Source organism: Aspergillus fumigatus, chromosome 7, assembly GCF_000002655.1.
Source record: "Aspergillus fumigatus Af293 chromosome 7, whole genome shotgun sequence".
Taxonomy (NCBI): Eukaryota; Fungi; Ascomycota; class Eurotiomycetes; order Eurotiales; family Aspergillaceae; genus Aspergillus; species Aspergillus fumigatus.
The window spans coordinates 678,369-701,939 of NC_007200.1; the positions used below are offsets into that span (position 1 = coordinate 678,369).

Consider the following 23,571-nt stretch of genomic DNA (forward strand, 5'->3'; position numbering starts at 1 on the left):
CGAGTACATGCAAAATATGCCAGCTTAAGACAAATATGACAGCCATCCACAGCTGCTGCGCACTTCCTCATTCACGGGTCTCTCCGCTGACCACAACGATAACACTTCCAAGCTGTCGTCTGAGATCCTCCTTGTCAACATCATGAGTATCCTCCACTTCTCCCCACATATCAGTCTGCCATCTCACTTCAAGACTGGATGCTTCTGCTGCCTCTTCAATGCCGAACTTCTTTTGTCCCGACCTTTGCAAGTGACGGAAATTCTCACTCCACTCGACGACCAGTCGAACAGCAACCAACAGGCTCTTGCTAGCAACAATTCCTCTTTCTAAAGCAGCTAGATCGTGCGGTTGCAGCGACGAAACCCATTGTTTGATTATGTCCTTAGTAGCCTGGGGCTGAGACACCGGCAAAATGCTGTCCGCGTCAAGAATGGGTACAATGTCGACACCAGGCCATACCTTTGTGCCTAGAAAGGCGATTATATCCTTGGCTACTCTCATTTGAGCTTCTCGAAGACTTTCAGGCCGCTCTCCATTTTCTCCGGATTCTTCGCCAGCGTATGGTCTTCTCTCGGGCACCCAGCACAGTAGAGTATCAGTATCCAGATAGCGCATGGCGAGTTTTACAATCTGGTCCCTCGTGGTAGTCTCACCCCTTGCATCTTCTTGCGCAATATCTCCCGCTCGCGCAGTCAACGAGGTCAACGGAATAAGATGATTCTTCAAAGCCTGCCGTGCAGATGTCATAACGTCCCACTCGAGAGCAATAGCATGTGCAAGATGCGGTTTCGTCGAAGGAATGGATAAAATATCTTTTGTGGGCGTCCGAATCGGTCGCGTGTCCAATAAAACCTGGTACTCCCCATCTACACACGAAGAAAATGTCAGTTTGATGTAAGGCGGAGCGGAAGTTAACAATCCGCACAAAAGAAAGGGTGAGGTACCTGGCCTTTTCCTGACATCGACATTTTTCCAAAATCGCTTCTCGAGAGTCGACGATGGTTTTGACACCTGCGATTGTGGTTTGCCTGCATCATTTGCGTCTTTTCCTTCTTCTGTCGGACGACCGAATTCTGGAGCTGGCGAGGGGGGTTTCGGGGGCGGTCCATGGGCAGTGATAGGATGGGCAACTGCAGCTTTCTGTGAGATGGCATGAAAAGTTCGACAGGACGTCGTAGCTCCCCGCTGCCCCATGGCCGAAATAAGCCGGCAGGAGAGAACTGAAATGGCGGCTCGAGGGAGAGTTGGCATGGCAGATTGAGGGATGCTTGCGCAAAAACCAAGGATATGCACGACGACTAATTCGCAAATATCTCTGTTCTAGACGCTTTTGCCAGTAATCAGGTCTAGTTTAATTTCCAACTTTTGGAGGATTAAGTTCGAGAGTGGATTACCTGCTTGGGCTCTGTTGTAAAAGCGCCAGTAGATGCTTTTTCGACGTATCTTTGCTTTTTCCTTAAGCTTGTCAGATACCATTATGGTGGGTCAATCCAGATCGCCGTAGACTGCACTGCACGCCACATTCTCCGGTTCTCCGCAACTCAAGAGCCGAAGGCATAATCTTAGGTCAAGTCTCTAAATGCCGCTGGAACTACAGGTTCTCATGAAAATCGTAATCACACTGGATCATTAAATATTATTAACGAATGACCAACTTGACCGTTGCTAGATTTGAAGAGCGCCGCAAAACGACAAATCAACCATGGATCAGACATATCAGAAAACCTCCCGGTTGCAATTTTGATGTACCCGATTTAGAAATAGCACAAGAATCATGCACAAGTCAGATGTACAACGACGAAAGCAATGAACAAGCCTTCCCATGCTTTTTTTGCTATACATTACACGGAAAAAAGATATCTTTTAAATGCCAAAACGAGTCAAACAAGCATATGCGTTCAAGAGGAACATTTCTGTGAAATCGTTCTGTGGAGCCGACTGCGAAAAGGTGAAATCTGTACTCAGAGAAAAAGGAATATCTCTTGAGGAGATAGGAAAAGAAGCTGCGCCCAGTATTGGCTCACTCAAGTGTTAGGTCAGAACAGGGATAGGAAGGGACGAGTGAAGTGTATCCCCAGAGAGCAAATAGAAACCGACATCGCCATGCTGGCATCAGAGCGTGTCTGCGTAACAAGTTTGGAACTCCGGCATAAATAAAGGGGAGCTGAAATCTGATCACGGAAATCCCGGCGTCATTAGACCATTCCATTGTAAGAATGGTCTTGAGCATCATGAGAAGACGAAAGGACGAAAGGCGAGAGGAGAAGAGGATGGCAAGCAGAGAGCATTTCAAATATTATCAGTGCCGCTTTGGCTGGTGCAGATGCTCGGTTGACAAGAACGGTTCGAAGGGAACGTGTTGCTATCGCAAAAGAAGCAGCAAGTCCTATCGTAGCGGAAGCTTTCCTAATTCAACCAATAAGCACTGCTTCCTTATGCTATAATAGGGTTGAGGTGCAGTAAATGCCGAATGCTATGGTTGGGACCTCGAAGGAGCGGATCAATCAGTTAGGAGATTTCCTACCGACGAAGGGAAGGAGCATGGGAAGAACAGAACCCCAATCATTGAGTTATGAAGTTGGGGTAGTACGGCCGCTTCATACGGTCAATATCCGTGCGTCTCTTCATGCGTTCTGCATCATAATCATCGGCACCATCTCTGCTGCCCCACGTGGTCTGCAAGAGACAAGCACAGGTTTCACGTTAGCGAGATTCGTCGTAAAAACTATTAGAGGAAACTGTTCAAGGTGCTGTGGGGTCGTTTTCTTGGAAACAAAACTCAAATACAGAGTATAGAGAGGGGAGACAAAAGCTGTAACCTAAGCCAAACGAGGGGGGTTGGAAGAAAGATCGACAACAAACGCATTATTTTTTGTCGACAAGTACCATGAACAATGCAATAATGTCGATGAATGATCAAAAAAGAAAAATAAGAAGGAAAAGGAAATGAAAAACAGAAAAAAAAAAATATTAAGAAACGTAAAAGAAAAAAAAATTGCGCAGCATCTGAATTTCTGGACACAACAGGCTCGAGTCCACTCCATGCTTGGTGCAAGCCAACAAACTTTGGGAAAATGGGATACTTACCACATTCAGAGTTAGCACCGCGTACATCTTGATTCCTCCGTGGAAATAACCGAAAAGGATAGAGACGGGCAGAAGTAAGACGTCCACCGGATACCGGATGTAATGTCCTAAGAGTTTGATGAATTTGCTAATAAACATCCATACTCCTAGGGCTTGCATAGCTAGAGCATGCGAGTTTCCTTCCCACGAAATGGTGGCTTTATGGCAAAGGAAAAGGAGCAGCAAGTCACCCAAGAGCGCTGGCGGGGACAGCGTTGTCAGATGGACGGCATACGCACTCCAAGGTTGGCGACTTGAGACACAGACCCTCAAATGTTAGCGTGCGGCTTCAAGTGAGGCGCTTGGTGCTTTTTGTGTAGGTTTTGTACTTTGCCAAATATGGAAGTGTCATCCATATCCACCCCGGAAACAATACCGATGCGTTGACTTGCCAGGAGAACTCTGGTCCGTTTGAGGTTCCTGAGCCAGTCCAGCAGGCCTTTCTCGTGCAGATCTTGATCTCTGACGGATAAACACGCGTTGAAACCTGACTGCAGGCCAAGACGTAGCAGCAAAGGAGGGCGGAAATGGGAGAAGGGAGGGGGCGATAGGAAGGGGGAGGCGGAGGAGTAAGAAAACCAGGCAATACTTACTACCATATATGTTTTTCATGGAACATACTGGTGAGGTTGCTTCTCCAGTTGCTTCTTGACCATCGCGCACACTGCTTCAAAAATTTTGGGTTGTCTTCCAAGGTTGTCAAAACTTCAGCTTCGGGATGGTATTGCATGAATGTCTCCCAGCCGTGTGATACCATCCAGCGTGTGATGAAATTGTCATCATCTGCATTTAATTGGTATTTACCAAACCACCACTCCTCATTCGTGAAGGCATATGTGAAGCCTTCGTCTTGAAGAATGTGAGTCTTGTATGCAACAGTCCGACCTGACATGCAGGGTAATCCGCCATCCACATGCGTGGTGGCTGCGCAATCAAAGTTTCGGCGCTCCAAGTACAGAGCTCCCAAAAAGCCCCAGATACGTTGCGAGAAAGTGGGCGAAACAGCACGACGTAATCGCTGACAAGTGACAACTCCGCCGTATCTCTCGTCTTTCTCGAAAGGGGCGAGAATCCAAGGAAGCACTGTACGTGGCCAGCTGACATCGTCATCAGCAAATACAGTGATGGCTGTGCGAACCTCCGGAATAGCTCTTGTCATCTGGCGACGTTTGTTGGGGTGGGTCACAGTGAAAAGACGAATTCTCGATTTGGAAGCAGGCATTTGACTCAGCATATTTTCGGCCTTCTTCCTATTCGCATCAATAGTAACCAGTAGAAGTTCGTATGGATGATTGTCGAGGATCGTTCTGATCGTCTCGACTAGTTCGTCACCACATCCCTCCAATGTTGGAAGGATAACAGTCACATCTTGCGCTGTCAGCTTCGGATTTTCCGGTGGAGGAATTGGTTTGAAGGTCCAAAATGAGACAAGATTGACAACCAGACGAAAGTAACGGTAAATGCTGTAAAAGGAGAATTGGTCAATAAATCCAGATTCTCACTTGGATAGATTTCCCAAGGACGGGGGGCACAATTGACGTGTTTACTTACAAAAGAGCAATAAAAGCTCGCATGAATGGGAAAGCCATGATTAACGACCGGCCAACGAAGTTTCCTTGCTATCGATTGAACTTGCCCCAAATATTCCCTTACTATGTCTATCTTTCACACAGTTCTTCTCCTCTCCCGATATGTATCTGTGAGCAGTAGACACCGCTCACAGAAATGTTGAGTCAGGTAATAAAGCAAATACGACCTTTTTGCCACCACTTCAGCAAGACAACTGTCATCGACAAAGGGCGAGGTCGAACTGAGGCGAGATGACCAGAAAGGGAAAGAGTGTGACTCGCCTTCCTACCTATGCAGGAATGAGATAAAGGATCAACAGTGAGAGACTGAAGGAGAGAAAGCGAGAGGCGAGTTAGAACGAATGTCTACTTGAGAAAGATGCTCTGCTAGAGACTGGAAGGAGAAATCTTCCGGCTTAATTGGTTTCTGGGAACAGTAAAATAAGTGACAGACATGCAACATTGCAATTATCATTTATGCAGAAGTCCGGGACAGGGAAAACACATGTTTGTTCGAAGTCCAGTAGTTTAATAGCTTATAAAGTCAGTTACTACGACTACATTCTTTAGAACACAATCCACAACAGAAATAGAAAATAACAATTAATGCTAGCGAATGAGAGTCATGTGTTACTTGGGGGCTCCAGGTCCTTTGTCTTTTTGAGTGTCATGCAGGTTGTATTTTTGCCTCGTGCGTCAGAGACCCTGGATCTAGATGGACTGATGGACTGATGGAGCATAATGAGGGTGGAGACAGGATTGGCAGCGGTCCATGCAGCTAGTAGTGTATGCAGTGACATGGAGCAGGTCTTTTTAGGAGTGGATGGTGGGTATCGTTGTCAAAAGGAGAAGTGCAAAATAATAATCAAATGGAACAAAAATATTGATAAGGCCACACTGGCCAGTTACGATAGTTACCTTAGTGTACAATATCCAAGTAGTTACCTCACTACCTTAGGTATCTGCTAATTAGCCTGGTAGTGACTCTATTGGACAGATAGTTGGTGTTCAAACCTACCTTTTGGAGGCTAGGAGAAGCGAGCTTAGGGACACGGGCTATGGTATTTCAGCAAAGAAATTGGTGCACTGTCTAGGACATTTCCGAGACAGGAGGTGCTCTACTGTCAGCTGTCAGCACGGGCTTGAGCGATCCTACTTCGAGTCTATTATACCTATCTTAACTACCTTAGGTCTTTCCCCGTTTTTGTGGTCTCTGTCGCGCAACTGCGAATACATGAAAAAAGTGGGCAGGAAGTTGACGATATTGATCTGCAACCGGCTCGCATATTTTCTATGCACACTGATTCTTCAATTGAATAGCCTACAAAGTGACAAGCAAGTGATGCCGATTGACCGACCGGAGAACTAACTCACTAGTGCGAGATACTATGTAGAAAGCAGAGTGGAGGGGTCTTAACAACTATTGGTTGTCGGGTGGTAAATGCGTTGCTCTTAGGACTTAGCACTTAGAATCAACACATTTATTACTCCATTTTATGATCCTGATTACTCATTTGAGGGTCTATTGTATCTTAGAAGAACTGGTTTCACTGATCAATCTACTATCTACTTAAATACAAAACCATATCTAAATTGATTGATTTCAAGAAAGATGGTTATATATAAGACACTTACTCTTGCAGTTACTGGGTAAATCTAATGTAAGGAGTACTCTTTACATGAAACGGCTTACTACTGTAACGATTGATATGATTATCCAGAGAAGTGTGTGTTAGTTCAAATGCACATCCGCTAGTCTACGAATGGTGCTACTTACTGCACATGAAACAAACAGGTATTAATTTTAGGTATCCTGTTTGGGTGTACCATAAAGCATCAAAGCAAAAGTGACAGAGGAAGAAGAAATGGATTGAAAGAGATTCTATGGTACCCAGGGTAGTTATATAATTCATTTTTTTATTAAGCTATGTACTTATTGTTTTTACAGAAAGGGAAAGGGAAGAAACGGAAAGAAAACAGTCTCATGTAACGATGTGTCTACACCCTTGAACTGGGTTGTCTTCTCAAAATAGATTGTCTGTAATCCAACCACATCATGATTTCCTCTTCTATTATCAGTTGTTCCAGATGGCTCGAATGGTTAAGCTCAGCCCAGAGAGCATTCTTTGGCGAGTTATGGCACAAGGACATCGGCTATGGTGTGTGGAACTGTGGGCTGGTTTCGATCAAAATCTGCCAGACCTGATTCTGTTCATCCTATGTGGCGTATATATTTGAAGTTTATTCTTCCAAAGCTCAATGTGATAGGGGCCATAAAGGTGACTTGACATCAAGATAGGAGAGTGCGAGGGTGGAAGGTTCGTGATTCGGTGAACTCAAAGAATTGGATTCAGACAACCTGCATGCCAGGAGTAGGGCTAGTTTTGAAGGCATGAATATTCCCTGCACCAGACAAACCTAAGCATTCCCGCACCTGTCGGACCAGTATCCCGGGAAAAGCACCCATGAGGTAAAAATGTATACTCTGTATATCAAGAGTTCAACTTTTATCGGTGGCTAAACGCAAGAATCAAATGTGGCGCAGGCTGTGGGAGGCTCTGATGAACTTCATATTACGAACTCTATATCTCAAGTGGTAGCGTTTTGCTGGTGGTGCATGATATTGCGAAAAAGTAAGGTTAAAATAAAAGAGGAGACATATGTCTGGAGAGCCACCTATTGTGTTAAGAGTGTCTCTGTTTACTGTGGAATATTGAGATGTAATTCAAACTTCCGTGTTGGACGCCCCTGTCAGGCAGAAGTCGTTATTATCACCATGAAGTTTGTACAAATCGAGCCAAGGCTTCCCAGAAGAGGAGTAAGGATGATCCTAGCGGCGATCTCCAGACCCATCCTCTTCAGCCACCACCTGCCGCTGAATTGCTCGCCTCTGTGAGCCCTAGCTTTCTAGCCGTTCAGTTACTTATGAAACTTGGATGGCAATTATAGTACTAGGTCAGGTAGCTCCAGTAGAGTAGAATAAGATGTCTCTCAGGTTGGAAGTAATACGAAAACGACTACTTGTGACGTGGCTGGTATTCACGGAGGCCGAATGTAGACAGTCAGAAGAAGATGGTTGACGAGATATTTCAGGACCCAAAGGCTTTCCTTAGGGATGATTCTGGAGCTCGAAGTTTGTTTACAAGGCCCTCCAAGGATGAGCCTCTTACTTGTCTAATTTGCTGGCAAATTATGCTTCAAACACCACGTGACAAATGCACCATAGCTCCTTCAAAATCTACAGAGTATAGGGTTACTTTGTATTCTTGTCCACAAGTACATTGTCTTTGGCATTAGCTTCGGTCCATTCTCAGAACGGACGCTGATGGGGGGACTTGTAACACTAGCAATGTCGAAGAAAATCACATCTTTGGCAATTGCGTATTTGCCCTCGAAGAGAAAATATTGATTTGAGAAATAGCACGAATACTTGCCATTTCATGGGAAAGAGAAGACTTAAGGTAATCCATTTTGGACCACTCAGCACTAAATAATATTTTTTAGCATTCATGGTCAGCTGTACTCTGTACTTTTTGACCAAACCATGAACCAAGAGAATTCAATGAAAAGCATAAATTGGTAGAGTAAACAACCACGGGTGTCTTGTCTGGCATAAACGGCCATAGAAGCAAGAGATAGAGAAGGGCACATAATACCTGCCAGGTTGAAAGGAAAACTCACAAGCTCCCAATGATCTCTGGGGTTGAAAACCCAAGTATCAGAGAACCTAGGTTCTACGTAAGCTCGCAATCTACTCCGTACCAAGTGGAGATACCTTACCCTCCAGCGGTTCGACCAATTGCCAGCAACTCAAAAATGGTTTGCAAATCACTGAAAGGCCGATACCTCGTTACTAGCGACTACGAACATGAGGCCCGAGCTCGCTTAGGCGATCAAATCACATTACAGAGTAAGAAAATTCTATCCGCGAAGTAGGTAATTATTCCTCGCGGGTCGCAAGTTCTTGCTGATTTACTAATGCCATAAGCAGACCATCAGCCTTAGAGCAGTGTGGCTGCAGATGGTAATATAACTCTCTGCAAGTGGCTTTAATAGGATACTTGCTAGGGTAAGGTAAACGACCGAAATCAATTTCTCTGGTACTTTGTGGGACCAGAGTCATGCGGTAATACAGGTTGACCGCACGAGCATCCGAAATTCTACCCTCAAGTATGTAGTAGAAGGATCGACAATCTGAGCAAGACAGGTTCCACGTCTATATGGGCAAAGTTATGGATGTAAACTTGAATCTAGTGGAGCTGATGACAATATGAGGGTTCACAATAATGCAATAATCACCCTAGCAAAGAGCACATAGTGATATTATCTTTGAACACCTTAACATCCCTCATGGAACGAGGACGATTTCAGACCTACAGGAGGCTTGATCCTTCGAGTATCCCATAGCGAGGCAACTCGATTCTTTCTTCTGTTTCTACGCTTTGCCATGACTTTCTCGAACCATTTTAAGATGCAACTCTGAGCAACGAAACGGCAACTAATCTTCGATGGTAATTATTGTATGACTACTAGTCATGCAGCCCAGTTCCCTCCTTGACTTGAGAGGGCAGAAGTTGCATAGCGGCACAGATCATTACTACTTCAGCTTGCCTGCATGCCATTATCTCCAGCACGCTAGCCTGAGGCAATATATTCCTCCGAGCACACGATTAGTGAAACAAATACATACCGAGTAGTATTTCATTTCGACTGCACGGACTCAGACTGGGAGCTGCCTTGGCCTCCCCACATAAACCCACCCTCAGCCGGGAATGGCCGAGGATCGATATGCAACTAGCCCAAGCTGTACTACGGGTACGCCCCAGTCGCCTAGCCCGTACTTACTGTACTCTGTCTGTGGAAACAGGACACATATTCATACCGAATCTTTACATATACCTTCTTCGTTCTCTGTACTCTGTAGTGCCTGGCTCCCACTCCATGCTATCGATTATTTGTACGTTGAGACACCTTATTGATAACCAATCATTCTTGTACTCTGTACTTCGATACCATTCACTAGGAGAGAAATGCTATTCTCTTGCGTGCTCCTATTACAGATGATCCGTAATAATCAAAATGGTTGTCATTCATGGTAACAAGTCTTCAGGTCCACCCAGTATGTAACTCTGTGTCAGCATCTATAGACACTATCTACTACCACAGTATTCTGTAATCTCCACCTGCTATGACGGATCCTTTAGGCGGCCGAGACGACGTTTTCCCGCTGATGGACTGGCCCCCCTAGCTTCGTCTAACTAGAAACGGAACGGGAAATGGTGCGCATGGAGAAATGACATGCAGCTCGTAATGTCGATCAAAATGGAAGCCTCTTCGTTTTTGATAGTCGCATGCCTGTGTTGTATTATACTTTTTAGAAATGATTGACCGAAAGGCAATAAGATAATGGCCCAGGTCTCTTGATTTTTTGGGGGGTGGTAGTGACGAAGGTAGGTATCTACTGGTAGGCTAAACACTGTTGGATAATATATATTGTCAACAAATGTCATTGACCCCTACTTATTCACATTTGCATAATATGACTGAATTTGTGATCAGTCCAAATAGATGGCTTCGAGATTGTCATAGTATATATCTAACAGTAATGGACTATATTTGCATATTGATGGGTACTTGAATCCGTGACCCTGTCATTATGGCACTTGGGGGAATAGTCTAAGTTGGACGACTTCAACAGACTGTTGAAGCGAAAATCGATCCCGACAGCTCTCGCTATACAAACATTGGGACTTTGGTTGGCTGGCATGACTTCCAATTGATAATCCCGTAAGACCCTTGAGCTTATAGTCGATTAATACTGTGCAAACTACCTGTGGGATATATATAATTAACAGGCATAAAGCCAGTGTATATACTGGGGCATCATGCAAGAAATGTACGTAGTATATACATGCTATAGATAAGGGCAGATATGATCTAGGCACTCGGGCTACAACCGATCTTAGATTGTGAGCACCATCAAGGTAAAAAGATGGCTCTCATGCTTCGATCCGAAAGGGGGAATACCATTCATGATGTATTGCATCCATCACAAAACGCCCATAAAAGCTCGATTGCGGAGCGCAGTGGAGGCCTTTCATCCCTCTTTCCTCGCCCAGAAGCCTTATTATCTCAGCAGTTGGGTCAATTATGTACACCAGACGATACTGTTATCATTTTGTCTCCAGTAAGGGTTATCCTCAATGTTTTGAAATGGTAAAATTCCTTCCGGTAATAAGGAGGTTATTTAACACATACTTCGAAAATATTGCCCGAGTGGTCCAGGGGTAAGATTCATCGTTCGGGTGTGCAAACCTTGTCTCGATGAGACCCGCGTTCGAATCGCGGCTCGGGCCACACGTTTCTTTTCTTTTTCCCCTTCCCCCCCTTACTCGTTTCCAAGCGGTATGTGTCCGTTCTGTCGTACCCATGTAGTATAAGGTATAGATGGCGATGAAAATTTGGTAAGTCTCGTATAGAAGTAAATCAGAACGATTAGGGGGTCCTGCTAAGTGCGGCATGTTTGTCTAAATGGTCTCAAGTAAGCCAATGAATAGAATTATTGTTGTAGCTACAAGTCATGACCAGCAAATTACATAGCTGAAGTATGAAAATTAATACTGAGTAGCTCGAAGTCAATTAACAAACAGGAAGATAACGACAGGGACCTACCTGCTTGCTCTGAATCCTGAACAGTATATTTTAGTTAGCTTAGCTCTTTGGTTCGCATCGTGCGACGGCTCGTGCTTTGTGGTCAAGCAAATAATTGATTGTCTTTGGCTGGTAACTCCTATCGGCGAGACTGCAGACTAGTGCAAGTCGCATACGGGATTCTGTCACAACTAGCTTCGAGGTAGCTCTCTCAAATCCATGGCAAGACTGGAATGTCCATCATGTGAACAACATCCTGTCGTCTTCCCAAGAATATCGCTGGCCCTTCTGTTCTTGCTTTGGCCATTGATCAAACGTATGAGAGACGATAGTGAGGACCATATTGTAAGTACAACATCACAGTAGATTCGTTGTTCACTTCGCTTCATTTAGCTGACTAATTTGTCCATTTCTCGACGTGCTTTACATCACAAAGATCCGAGGTCTTAAATTGCACACATGACAAGAACGGTTGACTAGTTTTTCATGGTGGCTACTCCATAGTCTAGATACATTAGTCCATCTACTCCGTACTGACTACTGCAGTCTGCTTTCAAGCTAGCTTAACTAGCCTGACTCCACCGTCAACTTAGCTTGCTGGCTTGATAGTTGATTATCGCTGGTGGCTAGAACCAAGACACAGTGGATGTTATTTTACAAACTATGGAGTAGTAACGGTCCTTTCAGCATTAAATGGAAAGATCGGCCAGGAGCCCCGTTGGGAATTTCCTTCCGCGTTCTTTGCCCTAGCTTGAAGTAATAGAGACGTCTCCTCACACTGAATCTCGAAACAAGAGGGGCGGAAAGTGTCCGAGCTCTGGCCCTTTTGAAACTCTGTAGCTACAGGCTAGAGTCAGGGTACCCAGTCATCGCTACTGTGTACTGGAGACCGTCTATGTAAGACACTGTCTAATTGTTTAAAGCATAAAAATAGTACGGATGGCTACATCAGGTCAGACGTACAGAGAGGGATGCACTCAACAATACTATGATGATCCTCCTGTTGTACTCTCATAAACTTGCTTTTTCAGAATATTGGCTACAGATGCTCTATCTAATGGTCGGCAAGCAGTATCCAGCACATCATGTCGCTGACAAAACAATGCTTTTGTACTGGGGCTCTCTTCAGTTTTCTTCCCTACTTCACTTGAAAAGGGCCTATTGGGTTTGAGGGTCACGAACGAAAATACGAAGATTCCATACGTGAGGCTTGGATCGAACCTTAGCAGTACGTCAATTCAACGCTCATTGCATCAAAATGGCAAATTATCACCGATCATACCTAGGAGCGAGACAGCGGATGAGATTTAGGGCGCTCTCTCCACAAATTGGCATCGAGACTCGAATGAGACGCATGCCAGGCATAGAAGGTTCTGTGGAGTTCCGGGCCCGGACTGATTCTATACCTATCTTGTGTTCCCTAGGGTCAGTCGGAGAAGTCCCGCTATGAGCAGCTCATCCACAAAGGTAGACCATGACATCAGCATTTTACTGTCTCTGCCGGCAGGTTAGGTATCAACATGTTTGCCTATAGGCGCACTGGTGTTGCTCAGGCCCTGCCAACATCTGTCTATCAGGCAGTAGCGGAAATGCAACTCTTGCTTCCCCCCGAAGTACTAATGCGTCTATGTAAAAGCGTGCATCCTGGCTCCTGTTGCATGAAGACTTCTAGAAGTTCTTGTCCTCGGCAATTACTCCGCATCCAGCCCCTACGGCTTCGACTCTGAAACTCTACTCTCCCATATCATTGCGTCGATTTGACATAAGGTTGCTCAATACTTTCAGGAGAAGTCGAGGAGCCTTTGCCAAGAAGACTCCTCTATGCTTCTGTCCATACTCCTTCGGTGACCAATGCAGAAAATGTACAATAAGTAGCCAAGGCTGCCTTTGTCTGGCAGCTTCTTGAGCTCTGCAGTCCCATTGCATACATTGACTGGGAGAGTACCCATATGTATGTTAAAATGTTGAAGCATACCTCTCACGGCGATACATGGATCACCGACTATCATTCTCAGTTACCAGGGTGAGCGAACATGTTATGACCCATCACTAGGCTTCCATAACCAGCCAGCGGGATGAAAACAGACTTCGAAATCGACTCCACCGAAGAGTCCTATGGCGCCATATAAGTCATAGTTTCCTTCCAATCCCTCAACGCCTCCAGCCTCCTGGTCGATTTCTTCATGGAGGTTCCAATCTCCTTCTCTTTGCCCATTCCTAGTGAAGAAGACGTCGACTTGGAGTCTCTTGCACGCGGTTCCTGGAGCACCACTTAGATGTTCTGGAAGGCGAAAGACCATCCCTAGACCAACAGTATCGTTCACATTGAAGGCGTCTGTGAATTGCTTCCCTCCCCACGAATCATTCACGAAGCGACAACCATCATCAGAGAAAACAGCAAGGCTACCCCTCTCCCAGCCGGGAGACCGCCAAGAGGGATAAGGCTGCGCAACAAACCCGATAGATAACCCGCTTGAATCAGCAGTCCCAGTTCCCGGCCCGGCACGGAGACCAAGCAATTTGACCTCGAAATATATAGTTTTGCTCTTTTCGGTAAAATAGGGGGAATCATTAACTGGAAAATATAGAGGCAGGCTTGTGGTAATTATGCAGTCACCGTTCCCGTTCCTCGTAGAACCCTTCCATCGACCTGGATGTGTGACAGTAAGGCTACCATGAAACTCACTCGGCTGCACAGGGCGGAGGTCATATCTCTGTACACAGCCATAGACAGCAGCCGAAGGCTTCGCCGGTGGATGCAAAGGCACCCTGTCGCAGAATTCATGGGCGCGCTCTGCGTCATCACGGGATGCGTTGCCAGCATTCGAACAGAAATAGCCTGTCACCGGCGGCGGAGGCAATGTTGTTGTGTCAGGCACCAGTTCCTGCCAATTGTGATATGGAGGAGGAGCAGGCTCGACTCGTCCGCTATCATTCTGCTCAGGATGCCATGCTGCTTGGGAAGCATGATAGCTTGGAGGTGGTACCTGGAAGTTGGTGCGATCGCTCATAGTATACAGATCACTGGAGGTATGTCTTTCGCAAAGTAATATCCTTCGGCAAGACCCTTCTGTGCGGGTGCAGAATAAGTGTTCTCTAGTAAACAAGAGAAGGGTCAGACGCCGATGATAGATAGCGACTCGGCTAAGTTTGTGAGACTTGTGTAGCCGTTTGGCTTTGCTGGGTGTTGCCAAGCGTGGCTATGCTTGGTACAACGCATATGATCAGCCCCCGTATATAATGATTTCAACGAGGAGAAGTAGACGACTTCGATGAGAGAAGCAAGAGTGGAACCTGGATACTATGAGGACTGCCACTTCTTGCTTGCTCACATTATGTCATCAAAGTACGCTTCTATCTTGGCTTTCTATCAGGTATCCCAGTTAGAGTCCTCCTATCCATGGAACGGCATTGGAAAGGCCCGAGTGGAAACATGAACTGATGCTCATCCATTCTCCACTTCACTACTTGGTTGGGAATGAACATCAAATTTAGCTCGCTTGTGAGGTAGGTAATAGTAGTATTAATATGAAGCCGTAGCTTTTAAGTCATTTTCACAAGCAGGTAACACCTACAGAAATACCATTTTTTACTTTACTCGCTCCTCACCGTCACCCCTTATATGTCGTTCCTATCGCCTTCGAGAGGGTCAGCTCTATGAATAACAAATGATGAACTTTCCTAAGGTATGGAGAACAAAATGGCTTGAGTACCTGTCTCTAAGGGCTGTGGGAGGTTGCTGAGACCGTCCCCCCTCTCTCCAATCAGATCAGTGCATCACATGCGGCTGCAGCATCAGGCGAAATTTGAGACTGGTCCAGTCAGAACGGGTAGCAGTTCAGAAGGAAAAACATGAGGTCTATAACTCCCAACCCAGAGGTGTTGACTGGCCTTTTCGCCTTCTCGAGATATTTGTAACCAGAAGGGTCTTTTTGAACTGGTGCACATCATCAGCCAGTTCACGCTCCTACTGATGTTGCTCGTATGACGGAACGAAAGAAATACTCGTTGTTTTCCGAGCGCTTCAATAGTGCTTTTTCCTTATTGTGTTACACGGGAATTCTCACTGCAAACCTGCCAGTCTAAGCCTGAAAGGATCATTTAGGGAAATTTCCCTGCCATCAGATTCTGATTCAACGGCCTCGCCATATGTGACAGGGCCCCGCATTGTCTGTCCTTTTGTCGGTTAGAGGAGCATCGATGAGAATGGAACAAAACCCCCAGAATAAGAGAAGACGCCGGTCTTCAATAACTCAACAACTTCACCGGATCTTCAATTTTGATAGGCAAGAAATTGTGAGTCCACCTGCTTGTTGACTATTTGTTTTTAATCCTGCATGGTCCTGTAGTGTGGGCTTTAGCATGTATGCGTTGGTCGATCCGATCTGTCAAGTCAAGGAATCTAGGAGCCTCATTACTGATATCTTGAAGCAAAAGCAGCGGGAATCCTGGCATGTTCCTTCGAACGCAAGCGCAAGAATTGCTCCTGATCAACATCGGCAGTATAGGATAGAAGGGACCGACTCAGAACCATACCACAATGGCCAGTACAACAGTCAGTCTTCTCACCACCATACGAGGGGAAGCCCTGATCTAGGCGATTTGGATATCGCCAAAGCATGTGGTGAGGTGTCTGGAGACCACCAACTGCGGTTTAGCCGCCAGAAATCTTCAACAGGAGTAGAACACGCAGTAAAGAATGCCCAAGGCCTTTCTGGCAGGCCCGAAAATGCTGTTCGCTCTACTGAAAAATCTACTTCTCAGAATGAGACCAACACCTTCTCACACAAGAAGGACAAACGAGTCACGCGACGCCTGGAAGCAGAGAGGATAGAGCTTGAGAAACGACTCTTGAAGCTCGAACAGACACAATTGGCAGGGAACCATAACTCACCGAAAAGGGAGTCTCGTCGCCTAACAAAGAAGCAGCCCCTCGGTAGCTCTAGCAGGGGCTCTAGCGTGAGTGCTGATGAATCTCGACCTTCCTCGAGGCGTCTTTCTGGCTTGTTCTCAATCCCTAGGCGTGCATCAACGTCACGATCAAGCTCTGTAAATGGCAGGAATGGCGAAGAATCAACGGATAGTGCACCTGTTCCAGCGAAAACACTACCGGACGATGTTTCAACCTCACGGGTTGCTAAACCCTCTTTATCCACAAGTTTGCCGGAGCGATTTAGTGCAGTAATATCAAAAGAGTTAATTGTCAGGAGCAATGCTCTGCTTCAAGACCAAACGTCACCAGCGCAGTCACCGTCGTCACCAGCGACCACAGCTGCAATGAACCAATCGGAGACACTAGAGTCGAACGAAGAACGCCCCTTGCAGAAGCCTGAGCCAACCTTAGACTATGCAAAGCAGCAGATTGACGATCATGGCGAATCGCCAAAGTCACGTAGCTTACAGACGTCGCCTGATTTGGACCCATTATCGTTCGCAGCGACTCTGCACCTCGCAAAAAGGGCTCGAGGTAACAATCACTTCAAGGACCAGTCTCCAGACAAGGTTCAGCACCCGTCGTTTGTCCAGAGGGATGTAACACAGAATGGAAAGCTCTACGACCCGCAACCTCTCGGGTCATCGAAGATGGGCGCCGTTTCCCAACCGAACCCAAAGACAATTGACAACTCAAGCAGCTTGCCAACTAAGGTATCAGTCAAGTCTGTTCCCAGGAGGACTTTCAAACCATCCCCCCTTGCAGGTGACTCGACAAGCGGTGGGAGTTCTCGGTCACTCGCCGGAAACGCCAGCGTTTGGCGCTCGCGCAACTCGGGAGGATCCAGTGGCGCGAGACGGACTCCATCCTCCTCAATGGTAACGGTAGCAACGCGCATATCTTCTGCTGTGGAATCTTTGCAAGTCTCACAACCTTCAACCAATAGCCAATCGGAGACAGAGAGGGAAGGGAGGGCACAAGATAGTGCTTCTGAGCGTACGCCCAAGTCGAACAATTTGGCAAACACTCGTGTCTCGAAAGAACAAGAAGCTCTTGATTACGCTTCTTCGCAACATCCACGGATTCGTCATTTGACTCGAACATCAGCACCGGTTTCAAATCCCCCACAGCTGTCTGTGAAATCGCGAATCCAGACTTCAGAAAATGACAAGAATATTAATCACCTGAGCGTGAAACATAATCGCCAAGAAGCTCAAGCCATACATGGTGCCCAAACCGCGAGGGTCAACCAGGATGTGCCTCCCATGACAGAGCACAAATCAGGTAGAAGACTTGATGCCCGGGGATTTGCAACACCAGGCAGCGCATCTTCACGAAGCTCATCTCCAGAGCCTTGTTCGGAAGACTACAATACTGCCGATGAAGCTGGATCGATAGGATCTGTACCCCGAGCCAATAATGACTGCTTGGATGGTAAGTCTGCAGCAGCATCTGGCCCCTGTTTTGTGCAGAATACGATCGAATCGAACGACTCTACCTGTGTGGGCAAATTCACGGATGTCGCGGTATCCAAGGCGGGCGACCCTCAAGGTGACAGGCCAGCCACGGAGACAGGAGTCTGTCAGAGAAAGCAGTCGACCACGAAGACTTTTGTGATATGTTGTTCATGTAAATACTGGCATGATATGCCGCCTGAGAGTTATTCGAAGGTCGCTAGTCCAGATACTTGCTCAGTCCCTACCAGAAAAGGCCCGACTCTTCTTGGTCGCAGTTCCTCTTTCGCACAAAAATCGAGCCGGAAATTGACTCGCAGTACCCAGATTAAGTCTGCCTTACTGAATGAGCGATCTGTCAGCGAGAGGGCCACTATAGGATCGGCAACAAGGTCTCGATTTGCGGACGCCCCTTTACGGTGCTGTTGGTGCGACCATCCGATGAACAGGCATTGTTGTGAGGGATGGACTACTACGGTCTACAAGCATGAGAGGCAATTTTGAGTCATTAGTTGTTTCTACTTGACTTCTCCATCATACTTCCCTGTCACATTATTTCCCAGTAACCCATCTGAACCATATGTTGTTTACTTGGTTGGCATCGCCTGTGCTGATTGACAACCAGTTGAAACCAGACCATGCTCGATTGACAATCCTGCAGCCTGAAATATGATTCCCCATCTATCTAGTAAACTTCTTCACACCTCTTTATTCTCAGGTATGCAAAGGAGGGTGAGAATGGTCATGAACCAATAACAAAGTGAGAATCGGAGAAAAATATCTCGTCCTGTTTGAGACTTCCATGTGACGTAGTCTCCATATCGGAAAGCTACATTGCCAATACAAAGCATCCCACATGTTATCAGCTCGGCCATAGGCCGGTCAGTGCTGTTCTGGGGAGGCTCTCGAATGTCAACGCAAAACAAGTGCATATGATAGGTGGCTACCAGAGGTTATTCATCGCATCTCTCAAGCCTGAGAATAGAGCGAGCTTGCATGTACGTCTTTGATGATCCATTTCTTTGTGAATTCTGTTTGAGACCAGGTTCATACCACTTAAGCCTATTTGGCAGCGGATACAGTATAAACAAAGGGAAAGGGAGAAATATTCGCAGAGAACTGATCTCATCCTTAAAGCGTAAAAGCTTTTGCCATACAATGAGAACGATGATTTACGACTGCCCACATGAGGCGTGTTGCATACAAGACCGAAGGTGAGTGTATAATCCAGAATACGGGTCAGTCGAACTTAGCGGCCTTCTAAGGCACCTATGATCTAACACGTAGTCCCGTGCCCCGGAAATTTGGAGTTGAAGCATCGACTTTGAATGCCCCTTTACCGAGATCCAAAAGCCTTTCCCTCAAAAGGAAATAAAGACAACGTCAAAGAGCATCTGCGCTCTTTTTGTTTTTGGCTCTTCACCGCGCTCTTAATCTCCTCATACTTAAACCCATGGCGCGCCAAAGAGGTCTGTCGAACGCTTCTTCGTCACTTTCTCTCCCCGATGGGAATCAGGTACCCAGGGAACTTTAGAATCTGTGGGGCTTGAGGACGTATCAACTAACGCTGTTGAAGGAGCTGGAGAGCATGTATGATTATCTGGCCAAAGTGATCCTGCTTGGGCCAAGCGGTGCCGGGAAGTATGTCTTGCTCTTAATACACTCCCAAGTGTCTTTTGCTACTGTTGCTCACATGGTACGACTCACCGCAGGTCATGTGTATTACATCGATTCGTGAAGGACGAATGTACGGCTCCGAACCCTGACTGAGCCTGATCCTATCCCTTGCTCCCCCTGAGCTGGATAGCCGGCTCGCTAATACACCATTCGACTGTAGGGAGAGTGTTGTCATCACAAACGATCGGGGTCGAATTCTCCTCAAAAATAATCAGGCTCGGATCCGGTCCCCGAAAAACAAGGATCAAACTGCAGCTTTGGGACACCGCGGGCACAGAGAGATTTCGTTCCGTCTCAAGATCGTACTATCGCGGAGCTGCAGGCGCTATCCTGATCTACGATATATCGTCACAAGCTTCATTCGCAGCGCTTCCCACCTTTTTGATGGATGCACGTGCTCTTGCATCTCCTAACCTCACTGTTCTCCTGGCTGGAAATAAGGCAGACCTTGCGTCCGACTCCGTGACCCATGGCGATCTCGCGGATGACAGCATGAGAGCACCCCCTACTCCCTCCAGCACTAGCAGCAAGCAGTCATCATTCCCAATCGACTCGGTCCCTGGTTCCGTTCGATCTACAAGCATTCTGGGTACTGGAACAAGGCTCACGGCGACATATGCCTTTGAAGGTCGTCAAGTGAGTGCCGAAGAGTCAGCGCACTGGGCTGCCAAGGCGAATATTCCTGTTGCTGTCGAGGTGTCGGCTCTTACCGGAGAGGGCGTGGAAGAATTGTTCAACCGGTTGGCACGAATTATTCTTACCAAGATTGAGCTAGGGGAGATCGATCCCGACGATCCTCAAAGTGGCATTCAGTATGGAGATGGCGGACTGTATGGCCAGGGCACTAGCGATGGGTCGAGTATTCGAAGTCGGATGACAGTCGATGATAATTCCGTGCAACTGCATCGCAGGAATCCAAAAAGGCGGGGTGGCACTAGGGGAGTGAATAACTGGAGAAGCAACATGGGAGAATGGGAAGAGGTCTTTCAACTCAGCGGCTCGCACCAAAAGAAGGGTACCGGATGCTGTTGACCCTTTCGAGTGGTTAAATCTCTGCACGTGTGGATTTTTTTTGGGTGTACCCTTCCTTCGCCCGTGTCAAGTCACTCATTGCTCTTAGCTTAGCCCTTCTTTTCTGGAAGGTCTGCGCACCGGAATTCATTCACCCCGTATACAACAAACGGAGGTGTGCATTTTCCTTCTATATTCTCTCTGGTTGCTTATTCCAGACGCACACACTCTAGATACTTACATCGCCCTCTTTGCGTCGGGAATTAGGTTCCATTTCTGCTCGCTATTCTCAAGAACAATGGGGACCCGGTAATTTGGCCTTCCTCCTCGTTTTATTTGCCTTTTTCTCGCCGTTTTCTTCTACGCTGTGCGATTCCCTAATGCCTCTCATCGCTGCTCTGATAGGGCATCAATTACCATTGAGGCTAATCAGCGAATACCTGATTATGCATAAAACTACCTACAGCTCTGTCACTTGCGAGCGGCTGAAATCCTGTCCATCCTGCGTCACGCGACCAGTGAAATCCGTGGTTGACTTGAGTTGGGTTCAGATGCATTATATCATTCCAAATATTAGACACCGGAGCGGCTACCATGTTCTCCTCTTCTCCTGGTCCCATAACAGGTAAGGGCAGAGACGGCGCAGGTCCATTGACGAATCACACCTTTCCGGAAGTCATATGAATCATCGGAGTGGCTGTCTCAATCTTGGATTCCAGCAATGAGTGTTTTAATGCCTTTCCCGGCCTTGACTTCCTTGAATGCCTGTTCCGCGTCATGGAATTCGACCACACCGGTGATAAGATCCTTCACATTGACTTTACCGGACGCGACCAGGCCGACCGCGAGGTTATAGTCACCACTCCCATACCGAAAGCTACCTTTGATAGCCAACTCTTTCGTGCAGGCCGCCATAATTGGAAACATTATTTCGCTCCGGCCCATGCCACCTTGCACGTATGTGCCACCGGGGCGCAGAACATGAATTCCAGTGTGGACAGACGGTTCAGCCCCTGAGGCGTCGATAACCACATCTGCACCAACACCCAGGTTGTTCTCTTTTCTCAGTCGGTCCGCGTTGTCCACCGCGCTTACTTTGGCGGGCTCGAAAGTTGATGTTGCCGCATATTTCTTGGCAAAGTCAAGTCTTGCCTTTTGTATGTCCACAGCAATGATTTTAGCGGCGCCGAAAGCTTTTGCGACGGCACAGCACAAAAGTCCGACGGGCCCGGCTCCGAAAACGATCACGGACTGGCCGGGAGTGACGCTTGCTTGTTTCACGATGTGAACAGCGACGCCTAGAGGTTCCATGAGAGCCCCCTCTTGTAAGGAGATATTGTCGGGAAGTTTGTAGCAGAAGTCCTCGGGAAGTACATAGAATTTGGCTAAGGTGCCATCATATGGTGGAGTCGCTGCGAAGGCCATTTTCTCACAGAGGTTGTATTTCCCAGCCTTGCAAGGTTCGCATCTACGGCATGGAATACCTGGCTCCATGGCAACACGGTCTCCCACTTTCAAGCCTGTGACAGCTGAGCCGACCTTGCTGATGACTCCGGAGGACTCATGCCCTAAGACCATAGGACCTTTCACAACAAACTGGCCGATTGAACCATGCTCCCAATAGTGGACCTGAATGCAACCGATCCGAAACAGTCAGCCTGATCAACGGCCCCGCAGGGCAGGTGGATATAAAGGGTTAGGCTGAATGCGCAGATACGTACATCACTGCCACAGATACCAGTGAATTTGACGTTCACCAGTACATCGTGAGGGTCTTTTAGTTCTGGAATAGGTCGATCTTCAAATTTGACCTGGTGAATACCTTCGAGGACAAAGGACAGGTTCTATTTTGATAAGATGTTAACCTTCTTTCTTCTTCTTTCCTCTTCTCCTTGCTCCTATTGGCTTCATGGTTGGTGATGACACCGAAGACGCGGACACACCTGGGCAGTGGCTGTTGATTTACTCATTTTGTATCGCTTTTGTCTATGCTCAAGCTTCACCGTGTATTCTTCTTATCATTCCTTCGTTGATATAGGAATTCTCAGCCGGTTGTGAGAACGTCGGCGGTCCGAAGAAGGTACACGGAGGTAAAATGAAAGGGAAAGACAGAGGAAGAGAAGGAGGGTTGCTTGCTACTGTTATACTCGACAGGATAAAAGAGAGGGGGGTGCGTGTGGAGAAAAAGCTTACCCAAATTATCCAGACCCAGAACTTACGAACTGAAGCAGCGAGCTTTTCAGAGGGACATCTGTCTAGATAGTGGATAATATAGCGACTTGAATTGAATATCTCCGCTCCCTGCCAAGTTGTCTGGTCACACCGGTGGGGGCTTGTTGACCTCAGTCGGGTCGGGCGAGACCTTTTTACTTCGTAGGTATACTTTGTAGGTATTGGAAATTACCCGAGTGGTACCTCCTATTTAGCCGGCGAAGCTGGAAGAAAAAGGTTGAACCAGGAAAGGAGACGGAAGGGGGAAAATATGGACTCTTAGATTCAGCTTCAGCTGAGGCTCATCTCTTATGCCACCTAATATTCATATGGCTACTTACTCTTGGGATGTGGATGGTGTCAAACTGATGTCATAGCCCACCTAAGCAGCAGTTGCCATGAGTACTTGATGTTCCCGTCTCGCATATAAGATATCCTTTAACATTAATACCTAGTGAGAGTGTGTTCCTGTTTTGACTATCTCTTTCCTCATCTCCTCTTGATAGTCACTATATTTACTGTTCCCGTGACCATTATCGCCAGACGGTTAAATAGGTTAGCGTTGTGGAGATGAAGTTTAACTGATAAATGTGTCTGCATTTACACTCAGTTTTTTGAGGTTTACAAACGGCTTAACTAATGTAGTGGGACAATTGATCAACTTTTTGGCCATTATTTCATGGCTATTAATCGATAACACACAAACGCAAGAAGTAAAGAATACTCCGTATGATTAAGAAAGAACGAAAGAAAGAAAGAGGACATACCTGAGGTAATAATCACAACACTCGCTCATACCCCTCTACAGAGTAGTCTTCCCAGGACTGGCCAATGAGGAAGGCTTATTAAGCTAAATGTGCATATGCATATTTTCGTTGGAGCGGTGCTAAGAAAATATCCGTCATGAACGGAGTATCCCTGACCTGACGGAGAAAACAA

General features: G+C 46.7%; 6 protein-coding genes and 1 non-coding gene across 7 annotated transcripts; 3 read left to right on the forward strand and 4 right to left on the reverse strand.

Annotated features, from left to right (window-relative positions):
- Nucleotides 1-67: 67 nt before the first annotated feature.
- Nucleotides 68-1,195, reverse strand: AFUA_7G02490 (ATP synthase complex assembly protein ATP12; the record flags this gene model as incomplete). Its single annotated transcript, XM_741590.1, has 1 exon — nucleotides 68-1,195. One exon carries the CDS (start codon nucleotides 1,193-1,195, stop codon nucleotides 68-70), a length of 1,128 nt encoding a protein of 375 aa, XP_746683.1.
- Nucleotides 1,196-2,563: 1,368 nt separating this feature from the next.
- Nucleotides 2,564-4,716, reverse strand: AFUA_7G02500 (glycosyltransferase family 2 protein; the record flags this gene model as incomplete). The annotated part of the gene is made up of 4 exons (XM_741589.1): nucleotides 2,564-2,677; nucleotides 3,089-3,195; nucleotides 3,749-4,590; nucleotides 4,679-4,716. 4 exons carry the CDS (start codon nucleotides 4,714-4,716, stop codon nucleotides 2,564-2,566), a joined length of 1,101 nt encoding a protein of 366 aa, XP_746682.1.
- Nucleotides 4,717-10,965: 6,249 nt separating this feature from the next.
- tP(CGG)2 lies at nucleotides 10,966-11,051 on the forward strand. The gene is given in 2 exon segments: nucleotides 10,966-11,001; nucleotides 11,017-11,051. It is a non-coding gene (tRNA).
- A 1,623-nt stretch (nucleotides 11,052-12,674) lies between these two features.
- On the reverse strand, nucleotides 12,675-14,654 carry AFUA_7G02510 (SSH4 family protein). The gene has a single exon (XM_741588.2). It carries the CDS (start codon nucleotides 14,355-14,357, stop codon nucleotides 13,383-13,385), a length of 975 nt encoding a protein of 324 aa, XP_746681.1. The 5' UTR covers nucleotides 14,358-14,654; the 3' UTR covers nucleotides 12,675-13,382.
- Nucleotides 14,655-15,074: 420 nt separating this feature from the next.
- On the forward strand, nucleotides 15,075-18,947 carry AFUA_7G02520 (uncharacterized protein). Its single transcript, XM_741586.2, has 2 exons — nucleotides 15,075-15,642; nucleotides 15,778-18,947. The coding sequence occupies exons 1-2, from the start codon at nucleotides 15,547-15,549 to the stop codon at nucleotides 18,235-18,237; spliced, it is 2,556 nt and encodes an 851-aa protein (XP_746679.2). The 5' UTR covers nucleotides 15,075-15,546; the 3' UTR covers nucleotides 18,238-18,947.
- Nucleotides 18,948-18,966: 19 nt separating this feature from the next.
- AFUA_7G02540 (putative Ras family GTPase (Rab4b)) lies at nucleotides 18,967-20,442 on the forward strand (the record flags this gene model as incomplete). The annotated part of the gene is made up of 4 exons (XM_741585.3): nucleotides 18,967-19,249; nucleotides 19,310-19,374; nucleotides 19,446-19,480; nucleotides 19,571-20,442. Exons 1-4 carry the CDS (start codon nucleotides 19,187-19,189, stop codon nucleotides 20,440-20,442), a joined length of 1,035 nt encoding a protein of 344 aa, XP_746678.2. The 5' UTR covers nucleotides 18,967-19,186.
- Nucleotides 20,443-21,123: 681 nt separating this feature from the next.
- xdhA (NAD(P)-dependent alcohol dehydrogenase) lies at nucleotides 21,124-23,198 on the reverse strand (the record flags this gene model as incomplete). The annotated part of the gene is made up of 4 exons (XM_077805162.1): nucleotides 22,974-23,198; nucleotides 22,365-22,910; nucleotides 22,143-22,265; nucleotides 21,124-22,050 (listed from the first exon to the last, which is right to left on the reverse strand). Exons 2-4 carry the CDS (start codon nucleotides 22,389-22,391, stop codon nucleotides 21,124-21,126), a joined length of 1,077 nt encoding a protein of 358 aa, XP_077661291.1. The 5' UTR covers nucleotides 22,392-22,910; nucleotides 22,974-23,198.
- Between the last annotated feature and the right edge of the window lie 373 nt (nucleotides 23,199-23,571).

Bases quoted from the DNA above. Each gene is read 5' to 3' on its own strand.
- AFUA_7G02510 (XM_741588.2), bottom strand. From the start codon at position 14,357: ATGAGCGATCGCACCAACTTCCAGGTACCACCTCCAAGCTATCATGCT.
- AFUA_7G02520 (XM_741586.2), top strand. From the start codon at position 15,547: ATGAGAATGGAACAAAACCCCCAGAATAAGAGAAGACGCCGGTCTTCA. The intron at 15,643-15,777 runs GTGAGTCCACCT...GATATCTTGAAG, and splicing joins ATTTTGATAGGCAAGAAATT to CAAAAGCAGCGGGAATCCTG.